General features: G+C 33.4%; 2 protein-coding genes across 3 annotated transcripts; one reads left to right on the forward strand and one right to left on the reverse strand.

Moving 5' to 3' along the window:
* Nucleotides 1-2,168: 2,168 nt before the first annotated feature.
* Nucleotides 2,169-4,711, reverse strand: LOC105558952 (proteasome subunit beta type-6-like). The gene is made up of 5 exons (XM_012006921.1): nucleotides 4,484-4,711; nucleotides 3,005-3,072; nucleotides 2,801-2,932; nucleotides 2,461-2,735; nucleotides 2,169-2,395 (listed from the first exon to the last, which is right to left on the reverse strand). The coding sequence occupies exons 1-5, from the start codon at nucleotides 4,679-4,681 to the stop codon at nucleotides 2,268-2,270; spliced, it is 801 nt and encodes a 266-aa protein (XP_011862311.1). The 5' UTR covers nucleotides 4,682-4,711; the 3' UTR covers nucleotides 2,169-2,267.
* Nucleotides 4,712-4,874: 163 nt separating this feature from the next.
* Nucleotides 4,875-11,756, forward strand: LOC105558953. 2 transcript variants are annotated; one of them, XR_001008711.1, is made up of 11 exons: nucleotides 4,875-5,158; nucleotides 5,295-5,505; nucleotides 5,659-5,929; nucleotides 5,995-7,429; nucleotides 9,619-9,882; nucleotides 9,997-10,120; nucleotides 10,201-10,374; nucleotides 10,458-10,725; nucleotides 10,813-10,965; nucleotides 11,289-11,418; nucleotides 11,502-11,585. XR_001008711.1 is itself a non-coding variant. In XM_012006922.1 (11 exons), the coding sequence occupies exons 2-11, from the start codon at nucleotides 5,303-5,305 to the stop codon at nucleotides 11,710-11,712; spliced, it is 3,246 nt and encodes a 1,081-aa protein (XP_011862312.1). In that variant the 5' UTR covers nucleotides 4,875-5,158; nucleotides 5,295-5,302; the 3' UTR covers nucleotides 11,713-11,756. The 2 variants fall into 2 exon arrangements, 1 of the variants encoding a protein (XP_011862312.1); XM_012006922.1 differs by having other exon boundaries at nucleotides 11,276-11,418; nucleotides 11,502-11,756.
* The last annotated feature ends 1,233 nt before the right edge of the window (nucleotides 11,757-12,989 follow it).

Below are 12,989 nucleotides of genomic sequence, written 5' to 3' on the forward strand. Positions count from 1 at the left end.
TGTATGGGTGTATACATAATACTTTGCAATGTATTCACAATTTTTTCATTTTTTTTACAAACTGATGACGTCAGAGCTCAGCAAAGAAAGCCTCTTCTCACGGATGCTGTTTCGCGGTCGAAAAGATTTTTTTCTCCAATTTATGACCTGGAACGAAAAACCAAAAATGTTTGTGTTTCTATAAAATTAGCTCGAAATGTAGGTACGTACGGAAATTTAAAAGTACCGTTTATGTAAAAATGGTGAAAAAGGTTTTTACCTAAAAATGAAACTTTTTTTCAAACGTACCACTTTTACAAAAACCGGTATTTTTTAATTTCCGTACATACTTCCCGAGCTAATTTTATATAAAACACTAACACTTTTGGTTTTTGTTCCAAGTCAAAAATTGGAGGAGAAATCTTTCCGGCTGCGGGACACTATCCGTGAGAACAGACTTTCTTTGCTGAATTTTGGCACTGCCAGTTTGTAAAACAAATTGAAAAATAATTTGCGAATACATTTCAAAGTATGTACAATAAAGGTCTTTCAACAAATTTTGTATTCCATTTATGTATTTCCATAAAAGAATGTCAAAATTAGACTGTTTTTTCGGGCGCTAGAATGGCATTAACCCTTAATCTTATTATCTTACAATTAGTAACGCAATGTCTCGAAAATTTAGTTTTAAGTAACATAAGAGCAATTTACAAAATGGATATTGTTTAACACGTCATCTCGTTATTTATAAGTCATAAAACTGTGATTAATACTAGAACTCTTGTGATTTGTGATGTAGACATCTTTGCGGGAATAAGACGAGCAAAAACCTTTTTCGAGAATTGCTCACATTTTTTATTTGTATTTCTCTCTCAGAAATTTGTATTTGTATGTCACAATATTAAAATATCTACAAAATAAACCTTTACCTTCTGGTATAACTTGTGGCTTGACGATTCTGTCCCGACGATTTTATGCCCCACTTAAATCACCTTATCGCGTCAATGAAGAAAAACAAATTCAAATGTTGAAATTATCACTCGTATAAAAATTAATTAATTAGAGATTGTATTTCGCAGACGTATAAGATAAACCGAAAGTTTATGCACATTTAAAAAATATAAATGTGCATAAGACAATAATGTGAGAATTACATTAGAACGATCGGATCATTAGCTAACGATGTTGATTGGCGCATGTCACACACCGAAGATGATGAATCTACCGCGGTAGCCAAGAGACGACTACCTTGACGAAGATCACGCGAACTGTGGCGGAACTTGAGAGTTCGGAGCGTCGCAGCGCGATTACGCGCATCACGATAGTGTCATTGCAACAATCTTCTAATTAAACTGACAATGGGCATAAAGTATGGAGTACAAAACGAATGACCGACGGGTATACTTCGCAGTTAGGAGACCCGCAAGTGGATAATATGACCTAAATTTAGTGGATGATATGTTTAGTTAAATTGAGGGCCGCGATTCCAACATATCCTTCAATATAAAATCTCTCGTGCAAAAACACCTAAAAATATCTCATAATTGAAATATAAAATAGCAGCAATATTTTGGTACGATCAGTATTACTAAATGATTAGCACGAATTAATAACACAGGTCTACAAATTTTCAACAATTTCATGTTAATGGAATGAAACCAAGTGCACTTTATGTAATTTTAGTCGCTGAATCCGAATCTGGCCTCCGTTTTCTCCCATCACGTTAGAATTTTTAGATATGACCCATTTTTTATCTTAAGCAAAAAAACGGAAAAATTCAAGTTTGCCCCTAGGCATTTTGTAACTGATAGAGTAAAGTGTATCATGACGCATGTTTTCTACTCAGTTTTCTATGCTGATTTCAAGAATGGTCGGCAATTTTTAATCACGTTCCGTTTTGAAGACGTTAGCGGTAAAGTTGGAAAAACGGTGTTTTCGGATGTTAGGATCAAAAATGGGCCATATCTAAAAATTCTGACGTGATAGGAGAAACGGAGGCTAGATTCGAATTCAGCGACCAAAATTACATAAAGTGCACTTGGTTTCATTCCATCAACATGACCCTTGTAGACCTGTGTAATCAATCAGAAACTTTCAAATATCACTGTATTTTGTTAGGTTAGTAGAACAAGAACATTTATATTTTTATTTTCAGGGTAAATATCAAGAAATAAAAGAAAAACATCGAGTAAACTTTTCATTAATTTTAATTAGCAAATGCGACATATATCTCGCATAAATATATACCTTACATTAAACATATTACGACAAACATTGAATGATAATCTTCACCCTTCGTAAAAGCGCGGCAATTCATTGCCCAGGATGACCTTTCTCTCAATTCCTTTCTCTGTAATCACACCAGTTCGTATCACACCGCCGCTGCTACCATCACGAGCCATGGCTAATGCAAGCGCTGGAAGAAGCATTAAAGCGATTAGTACGTAAACTGATAAATCTCTCCAACTTTTGGATACCTACTATTCTCTACCAGCTTGAGGCATTCATTTTTCGACATATTGGATTTGTATTGGGCATCCACATAGCCGTACACATACGTCGAACCGGAACCACCGATCGAGATCGGTTGTCTCACACACATACCACCTATGGGAATGCTATAAACCTGGCCACCCTTTTGCTTATCCCATCCTGCGACTAAAATCCCAGCCATCAGGGAATCTCGATAGTTGTAGCATATTTCACGGAATACATTAGCAGCAGTTTCCACCAAGGGCTGCGTTCCAAGCTCCATCCTGAAAAAGTGACATTATCGACAAATTGGACACAATAAATTTACAGATGTCCTTTGATATCTTACTGGTGCAATCCTAAGTGGTAAGCTACAACATCAGCAATTGCTTGTGTGTCTGCCGCCGAGCCGGAACGGCAACAATAAATATAATCTGTCACTCTCGTCAGTTTATCGGCAAAGCGGTTGGAGACGTAAGCTCTAAAAAAGTAAAATATTTTTACATAAAAAGTTATATAGGAGAATTGTCGATTGATAAAAATTATACCTTACCCCGTTGTACCTCGAGAATCAGCACCTATTACCACGCCACCATTAAACTCACATGCCATGATTGACGTCTATAAATAGACAGTAAGACAACTTTAAACATTGCATCACCTGGCGTAAAAGGAGATCATTGTGAATTCATAAATTAAGATAAGGAGACGTGTAATAAACCTGTAATCTTCTTTGCAGATCTTTGAATAAAATTTTGTAAGTAACAGAAAAATGTGTAAATATGAACGACAAATATGTATCTTACTTATAGAAGCTGCCAATCTTATTGTTTTGTTCACCCGTTTATCTATTTCCGAGTCATTTTGTCTTTTCAGATGCGATAATTTTTTTTATAAATATTCTCTTTTATACATACACACATCAATACACACATGCGTAATAGATAAATGCAGAACTTTCCAAATAATTTGAAATAAGTGTATAACATATAAATATATAATTAATTGTACAGATTTACTATTAAATTTATATAATACTAATTTAATCAAGAAAAGTATTGAAAGATAAAACAATCGATATTTTTACTAGCAAACATGCTGCACATATTATTTTAATTTAACAAAAGTTTATATAATAGCAAATATAATAGCAAAAATATTTTATTAAGTAATATAAGAACAATCTGTCTATTCTTAAAGAATTCTTTATGTTTGTGACTATTTGTTTTAGATGTCATATAATTCATGCTTCTGTTCTTTTATTCACATCAAATTAAAAAAATATTAAACTGCCTGCTACATAATAAGTTATTTATTCATAAATATACAATTTGTAAATAATTTATATCAGCACTTTTTCTCAAGTATTCTAGCGAACATATATCTAGTTAATAATTATATGTATATATTTACTAATCGTAGTTAACAACACATTAATTTCTCAACGAAAGAGTGTAAGTCGCCAGTAGTTAATTAATAGTAGAAAGAAAATTTTAGAATATTAGACCGTTTCTTTTGATGTACCCTTGATGATATATTATTTGTAAGTAGATACAATCTGACTGAATTCATGATGTAATCGATACAATTTCCAAATTGCAATGTCCTGTTAACTTGTAGAACATCTAATTCCTTAAAAAGGACCACAACGGCCCGTACGGTCGAAACGTTGGAATCTAATGAATAAAGACATCTGCCAGCCTAACGTCGTTGAATAATTCTTTCCAACATTAATTTGTTCTTTATTTCTATTTCACTATGTTAAGTAAATATATACATTTACCAGTATTTACTTAATTTTATGCTTTCACTATGCAACATATTCTTCAAAGTATACATAAGAAATATTCAGAGTATCAGCAAAACTAAAATCAACATTTCAAGACGGAAAATTTACTTCAATCATTAGATACAATATATTTCTCTATTTTTTAGTTAAAGCTCATAAAAATACTTTTCTTCAGCTCTGAGTTGTCAGAGCTAAACAATCCGACTTTGCAAAGTCATTATAACCTAAAACCTAAAAACTCACCCCTGTGCTCTGTTCTGAACTAAGCCAATCTGGCGTCATATCTTCTGAAACAGTAGCTGCGTGCGGTTGGAAAATATGATCCACGTGAGCCATTTTTTCGTTATCTCTTACAAATTTAACTATCAAATTTCTGTGAGCCCGCAACTGTAACTCCACTCGATCACAGGGAATGACAGCAACGATTTTTCTTGCGTTCATATGGTTCTCAGTATGATGTCAGGTCCTTAAGCCCCTTAAGGTGCTTTTACATAGGAGCGTCAACCTGTGTACATACCGTGTGTACATACGTACATGGTCTTCGCAGAAATCTAAAAACCAATCAGAACTCTCGCTAGTAGTTGCTACTTTCTGCCAGCAGAGTGTGCTGTCTACCGTCAACGCGAGTTCCAGTTGGCTTCTGCTTTCTGTCAAAGCGTGAGTCCAGTCTTGAAAGGTACACTTCACGTTTAGTTTTACCGGTCTTACTTGTTTACATTATTAACATTATGTCTGTGTTATTATGCCGTATCGGCTCAGTGTGTGAGTCGAGTGCCATGGGCTAGATCTGTCGTTATTACTTTGAAATAAGCTCGTTAGTTGAGGAAGGCGAAGGAAAGAAAAAAAACCTCGAAACAGTTTCGACTATTTTCTGAAAATTGCACATTTATGAGAGAGCGCTTTGTAAAAGAAGTTTTCGTAAGTCTTGGTCGTTTTAAATCGTAAATAAATTCAATAACGTTAATTTTATCGTTTGTTTTAATTTTTGCAAACTTGTTTATGTTCTAAAAATCTAAAAGAATTTCTAAACTAAAGCTGATATTTTTATCTTTAGGTGAAACAATGAATCGCAAACAACCAATTCGAACTTATCAGAGAAAAACTACAAAGAGACCTGTTGCTGGTTTGTTAACATTATCTGCCATATCAAGTGAAAAATATAGTTTTGTGGAAAACAATCATTTTGGAAAAAGTGGAACGTGTAATGATTCCTTAAATCACGATCCATTTGAGACAACATTTGACAGAATCGCCAAAGGAGCGGTGTAAGAAAAGATTGTAATACAGTAAATTTTGTAAAATGTTCAATTTCAATGTGAAATTTACTACTTTTCTGTTTGATACACGTATTTTGTATGTTTGTGTACACATGTATACGCATATGTATATGCATATATTGAAAATTTATTTTAATACAGTGTCCCTCCTATGCCGTTGGATACAAATCAAAATAATTCATGGAAAGGCAGTAGTAGCGGCAGTGATATTAATGATACAACAAATATAAAAGCTCTTACATCAGATGTTTTTATGTGCAATAATGACTCAACGTATGTTAGTAAAAAATTAGTTCATAAATGTAAAAAGCGAAACAGACGTGAACCAGAGGTTACAATTACCGCAGGAACATTAACAAAGAGAATAAGATCAAGAGCCAGAGGCCAAGAAAAACAGTCGGGAAAATCACAGGTACATACAATTTAGAAAAATAACAAGTTAAGTTTGTTTTTAATATAATATGTATTAATATGCAGGGACAGAAGAAACGAGCGAACAAAGTACAAAAGAAAAAGATACTAAAAAATACACCCAAATCTGGACGTGTGTGCAATGGACAGGTATCTTATGTAAATTGTAACGCTATAGATAATTCGAGAGATGTCTCATATATAAATGATATTTTATGTGACAAGAACTATGAACGTTTGCACCAAAATGTTTTAAAAAGCAACGAAAAGATTACGTCACCAAACAAGTCAATTGGAACGAATGACTCCGTCGCAGATTTCAAGCGTACGGCAAATTATCAACAAGTCATCAAGCCATGTTTTGTTAAATTAAATCCTTGCACTGTTCAAAATTATATTTCAAATCGCGAAAAGATTACAGAGAACAAGCAAGATATATTGCATAATGCAAAATTGTATACAAATACTTTACTTACAGTATCAAGTAACAAAGAGCAAGATATAATTTCCAGCACTCCTATTGGCAAACGAGTCAAACCGTCCATCAGTGTAGTAACTTTTTCACCTATTAATTATAATACTTGTGACAAATTACAATGGACTCGGGAATCAGTAATAACTGCAAAAGAAGATATTACCAACGTTGATCAAAAAGGTTCTCGGTCTTCGATTGCGGAATACTGCAAACTCGATCCTGAAGATGTACAGGAACAACAAACGCAAATTCTATTGCGCCAACAATCACATGTGTCAACAGATTCTGCCATTGAGAACGGAATAACTTCTCGTAAGAACAATATTCGTGTAGCTATTACTCCAAAATATGAAACAGAATGCAATGTTGAGACAAAAATTCCGTATTCCTCAAAGAACACATCTGCTATGAGTACTGATCAATCACGTTCATTATTTGATGAACAACAAGAGCAATTGGTGGGCGATAATGAACAAGCTACAAGAATAAATGCTATAGAATCTGTTTGTGAGAACGGTTCACATAAGGATGAAACTATTAACATAAGTAGAGACAGTGTGTTATCCGGTGAGAATCGAGACAATAACATTGATGATGCTTGTGTGCTGCTTACACGATTGCAAGATCCAATCAGAATAGGAAGGAGAATGCAATATCCTAAATGGCACATGTCCAACATTTCCTATAGTTCAAATGACGAGGCCACACAATCAAATAACGAGATATCTCGTATCGCAACTGATAAAAATATTTCTAACGTTCAGTCGGCATATAATTCCGAGCATTCTAAAAATGCAATAAATTCGTTTCTCGATCATTCTACATTGTTCAAGAGCACAACTCGATACAATAGTATAAATAAACAAATGGACAAGTCCGTCATTTTAAAACCGGGCAAGTATTGGGCTAGAACTTTGTCAATATTAAACAATATAAACGATGAATCTGATTTGGACAAATTAAGTGTTGGAAAGGGGAAAAAGTGGAGGCACAGCGTCCGAGATGTATTGGAAATGCAGAAACAGGGTAAGTTTTTGTATTAGATAATTATAAAAATAAAATTGTAATAATCGCGTTTTTTATAAAAATTTATATACATAATTTAAAAAATAATTTTTGTTTTACATATTTTCTAATTATTTTTATAACAGACCGTGTACTTTTACCACATAGATAACATTAGTATGTACTGTCTTAACACATGTGAATTTAGGTGCTTATTGACTTATACCAGCGAGAAACAGCGTCTATGTTTACACGGCACTCTAATCGGATTTAATAACAACCATAGTTAAGGGGCTGACCAATCGCAGTCATTCCATTCTTTTGAGGAATAGTTGTGATTGGCCAGTTTTATAACTACAGATGTTATTAAACCCGATTAAAGCCTATCGCACAATAGGAAAGCACAGGCAATAGGAACAGGGAATAACACAAGCAGCAGAAATAACTAAATTCCAACTTACCAAAAACCATGCATCGACGCACAATGGAATATGGAATAGGCAATAGGAACAGAATTTCCGACGCGTTGGATTTCTGTTCCCTATTCCCTGTGCCTGACCTACCTCACCAATCACAGTTGAGACTTGGACAGGCACGTGGTTTCAAAATACAGATGATTGGACAGCACTCCTATTGCTAACGAATCATTGGCTGTGTTCAGTAGAAGTCGGCGCTTAATAAGCGCTTTATGCTGATTGGATAGATCTAGAAGAATAGCTCTATTTCAGCACAGATCTGAAAGTATAATCCAATGAGCGCAAAGCGCTTAGCAAGCGCTAACTTCTGCTGAATGCAGTCATTAGCCACGTTCAGGAGGTACAATTGTTGAGTGAGCGCTCAATGATTTCTTAATATGATTGGCTGGATCTAAAAGTATTAACCAATCGTACTGAGCGCTCACTCAACTGTTGTGTCTGCTGAACGCGGCCATTGTATCTTGGCATTACGTAGGTTTCTATTCCGTATTTCTATTCCTTATTCCTATTGCCTGTGCTTTCCTATTGTGTAATAGGTTTCGATTAGGCGGTAGGTCGGGCTAAGATAGCGATTTTTTTAATAATTAATAACTCGTTAACTATTGCGAAAATTTTTAAATGGTGCAGGACTTTTCGACTCACAATCAGTCTAGTCCGCTCTATCCATAAATAAGAAGTGAGGCGGATATTGCATAACACCCTGTATATTTGCTGTATATGTATGAGCTTAAATTCATATGTTAAGATTAAGGCCCATATTCAAGATTTAGCGTTTTTATTAATCTAACAATAAGACTAATAAGAGTACAACTAATTATTCTTTACGCATCTTATTACGACCCCAACGTGTGTATACTTATTAGGTTTGGATTAATAAAAACGCTAATATCTCGACTTGTCAGCGCGCTAACATCGTTGTAAATGTATTCCGATTCTGAATATTTATATTTCTGCCTGAAAAACAGCTGAAGGTAATTTATTAAACAAAAGTTTCATCTAGAGGTACTAACCAATAACATCTTGTGAACAAATATGATAAGAGGTGTCTTATGATTTTTGTAATTAATTTTTCAATTTTGATGTTTATGTCGCAAAATTTTTTAAGTGGCAACATTTTAAGATTTAATACATTTTTATAATGAGACTGAATGAGTACAAAAGAAGAGTTTCAGTAATATAACCTTTACAGTCTTTAGTAAATGGGTAGGCTTTATCAGGGTTGGGAAGTAACTCGTTACTTGCAGCGAAGTTACAGTTACAGTTACTTCCTTTTGGTAACTCTAACTTAACTTCGTTACTGTCTCTACATCTGTAACTGTAACTTAACTCAGTTACATTTTTTCGATAACTAGTAACTAACTTAATAGTTACATTAATAGTTACTTTATATATGTTTTCAACCTCCACAGATCGCATTAGGTCTTGCATTTGTGCATAAACGCCTTTATCCACGCTTTACAATTTAAATGCAGATTTGACATTTTTATTTTCATTGCAAGAAAGTAACTGCAAAGTAACGATTTGTTACTTTATGAGTAACTGTAACTGTAACGTGTTACTTTTCAGAATTGGTAACTCGAAACTGTAACTGGTTACGTTTTTAGCGAAAAAACTGTAACTGTAACTAGATCCTTTTGTAAAGTAACTCCCAACACTGGGCTTTATAGTATTTATAATCTAATAATTACACTGTGACAGGACAACTAATAAAATTGTAATGATTATTACATACAGGAATTTTCCAAAGTTGTTTGAAAACAGGCAAAGATGATACACATCTATCTAGTGACACACTTAGTACAACAAATATCTCATCATTCAACAGTAATGAGTGTAAGAAATTTAACTTGCAATTAGCAAATCATGCTAAATTTTCTAAAAGGATCTCAGTGAGAGTTGTACTTAATAGTACAAGCACCAAGCATGATATCAAAGATACTTCATTTCTTGAAGCATTTAGAATAACACCAGAAAAATCTCCAAATTTGAAATTATCACGTGAGTATTTTCATTCACATATTGTTATACTTACTTGTTTTACAACATTACATATTTATATATTATACAGAATGTTATTATATTAATTGATATAAATAAAACGAATATTTACAGATCAAGAAGAATCGTTGATACATAATGATCAAATTATCAGTCATTCCACAGCTGCAAGAGACATTGTCTTACAGAGATGCTCACAAAACTGTTATGTGCCTTTTGCTGATCGTTTTCCAGATTCGTATGTAGATATTTGTATATATTTGTAAAGATATATCAATACTAACTTCTAGTATAAACTGCATTAATTCCTATTGGCAGGTATTTGAAACATTGCCACAAAATAGGCGAAGGAGTTTATGGAGAAGTTTTTCTTCATGAGCGCGATGGTAACAAATCTGTTATAAAAATTATTCCTATAGAAAACGAACAGTTGGTCAATGGTGAGCGACAAAAGAAATTCAGTGAAATATTGTCAGAAATTGTAATTGCAAAGTGAGTTAATTTATTGCGTGGGTCAAGTGTATGCAAATATTGGTGGCATTGTTGACAAAAATCATGAAAAACAATATTTTCAGAGAATTGGATGATCTAAAATTACATGCTACATACAAAACTAATGGATTTGTAGAAGTTAAAAGTATCAGCTGTATTATAGGAAAATATCCAGAGAGACTTATAGAACTGTGGAATATTTATGATAATGACAAAACATCTGATAATGATTGTCCATCGATGTTAGGTGAAAATCAATTATATATTGCTCTTGAACTCGGCCATGGTGGGGAAGATCTTGAAGCCTTTATTTTCCAAACCGCAGAAGAGGCTTATGCACTGTTTTTACAGGTTGATTGTGTACATTTACCACTTTCCGAAAGTTATGTTTAATTAGTTATTCACTTATTAGTATTTTAATTTGTTAATGTTTTGTAGATAACATTAGCATTAGCAAGTGCAGAAAGAGCACTCGAATTTGAACATAGAGACTTGCATTGGGGTAATGTATTAGTATCGAGAACAAAGGAACCGTATATAAATTACAACCTTGACGGAAGAGAAATCAGGTTTCCTAGCAAAGGTGTAAAGGTGTGTTTTACAAAAACTATTTCAAATACTATTAGAAGAAAGTCCCCTATTATGAGATAGGATTTTAATATGAGATAGTGTGGTTTCTACTAAATTAATAGACATCGTCAGTTGATTCCATGAATTTATCACCCTTACAGCGAAATCTGTTTAGCGAAGAATTCATTGTTAGATGGCGTAACTGTTGTAAAGAAGATTTGTGATTGAATTTGGGTGTTGAAAATATGCTGTCTCATACTAGAAACATATCTCATAATAGAGAACTTTCCGCTACAATTTTGATGTATGATCTTAATGAATTTTTCTCAAGGTGTCTATAATAGATTTTACACTATCGAGGATGTTATATCAAGGTTACTGCATGTATAATGATCTTGCACTAGACCCAGCTTTATTTACTGCACATGGCGAATATCAATTTGAAATTTATCGTCTTATGCGCGACAAAATTCAGTAAGTTGCATACGTTTCATTTCTTATAATTGTCGTATTTACGTTGTTTACTTCTTTATTTCTTATTTTTATTATGTGTGCAGGAATAATTGGCAGAAATTCGAACCATATACGAATGTTCTCTGGTTGCATTACACTTTGAATAAAATGATTACGGCAGTAAGATACAAAAAAAAGAATTTAAAAGTACATAAAGATTCCATTAAAAAATTAAAAGATTTTCAAGAAACAATTTTAAACTACAGCAGTGCATACGACTTTGTAATCAATTGTACTGACATCGTGTATTTATAATGCAAGTTTATATGAAAAAACAATAAAACTTATGAAAATTTCTAGATACTCTTATATTTACCAAATATGATTATGTGTATAATTCAGTGCTAGGAATTATTTACACTTCTGGTCGGATTTTTGAGACTAACGCCTACTTTTGTCCCCTTGCCGCGCGCACTCCAGCGACGGTCAGTTTACTTCTCGATAGTGGGGCGTGTATCAGGAACGGCCCTGTTTCAAAAGCGCAGTATTATCATAGTTCCTCCAACATTTTTGAGAAACTGTTATAATGATACATGTTTATTCAATTTATTTTAAAATACTTCTTATTTAACTAATTGTAATTGTAAACCCTGCTTAAAAGATTCGATAGAATTAAGAAAAAGTCTATATAATTCTATCGCGTTGTTCATAAATATCCGATTTGTTGTCAGACATTTTTAATAAATGTTCTATTATTTTTTATAATATTAACATATAATCTAGTAATCGTTTCCAATCAATGTCAATCTGATGGTATTTTATCACCACACCATACACGTCGTAACTATGTCTTTTTATAATTTAAAAACTATACTTGGGAGGAAATTTGGTAAAAGAAAAATTCCCGACGTTCGCGATTTGAATGGGAAAATTCTCGGAAATCCAATTCTTGGAATTTTAGATAGTGTCACCTCTTTGCTGATCATGTTCTCCTGATACATTGCCATTTTTGCTATTTTCGATTTGGCGTTTTGAAGAATGAAATTCTCGGAAATCTAATTCTTGGAATTTGTGATAGTGCCACCTCTTTGCTGATCATGTACTCCTGATACTTTGCCAGTTTTGCGATTTTCGATTTTCGCGATTTGAATTTGGAAATTCTCGGAAATCCAATTCTTGGAATTTGTGATAGTGCCACCTCTTTGCTGATCATGTTCTCCTGATACTTTGCCATTTTCTCGAATTTCGCGATTTGAATTTGGAAATTCTCGGAAATCCAATTCTTGGAACTTTAGATAGTGCCACCCCAGCAAACACAAAGTAACAGTTATATGTATAACTGTAAGTTAAAATTTCTTACTCAACAATATAACTGTTACATAACACACGTGTTATGTAACAGTTATGTTGTTGAGTAGGAAATTTTAATTTACAGTTATGTAACTGTTACTTTCCCACACAGCAAAACAAGTTTCAGAAAGCTTTCCGAAAGATAACTTGGAAACTAATATTGAAATGTAAAATTGAAATCATTCAGAAATATCTTTGAAACGTTTCATCAAAATCACATGTCATTGAAAGCTTTCCAAAAG

The sequence above is a fragment of the Vollenhovia emeryi genome, unplaced genomic scaffold (assembly GCF_000949405.1).
Source record: "Vollenhovia emeryi isolate VEMERY1.0 unplaced genomic scaffold, V.emery_V1.0 DF939302.1, whole genome shotgun sequence".
In the NCBI taxonomy this organism is placed as follows: Eukaryota; Metazoa; Arthropoda; class Insecta; order Hymenoptera; family Formicidae; genus Vollenhovia; species Vollenhovia emeryi.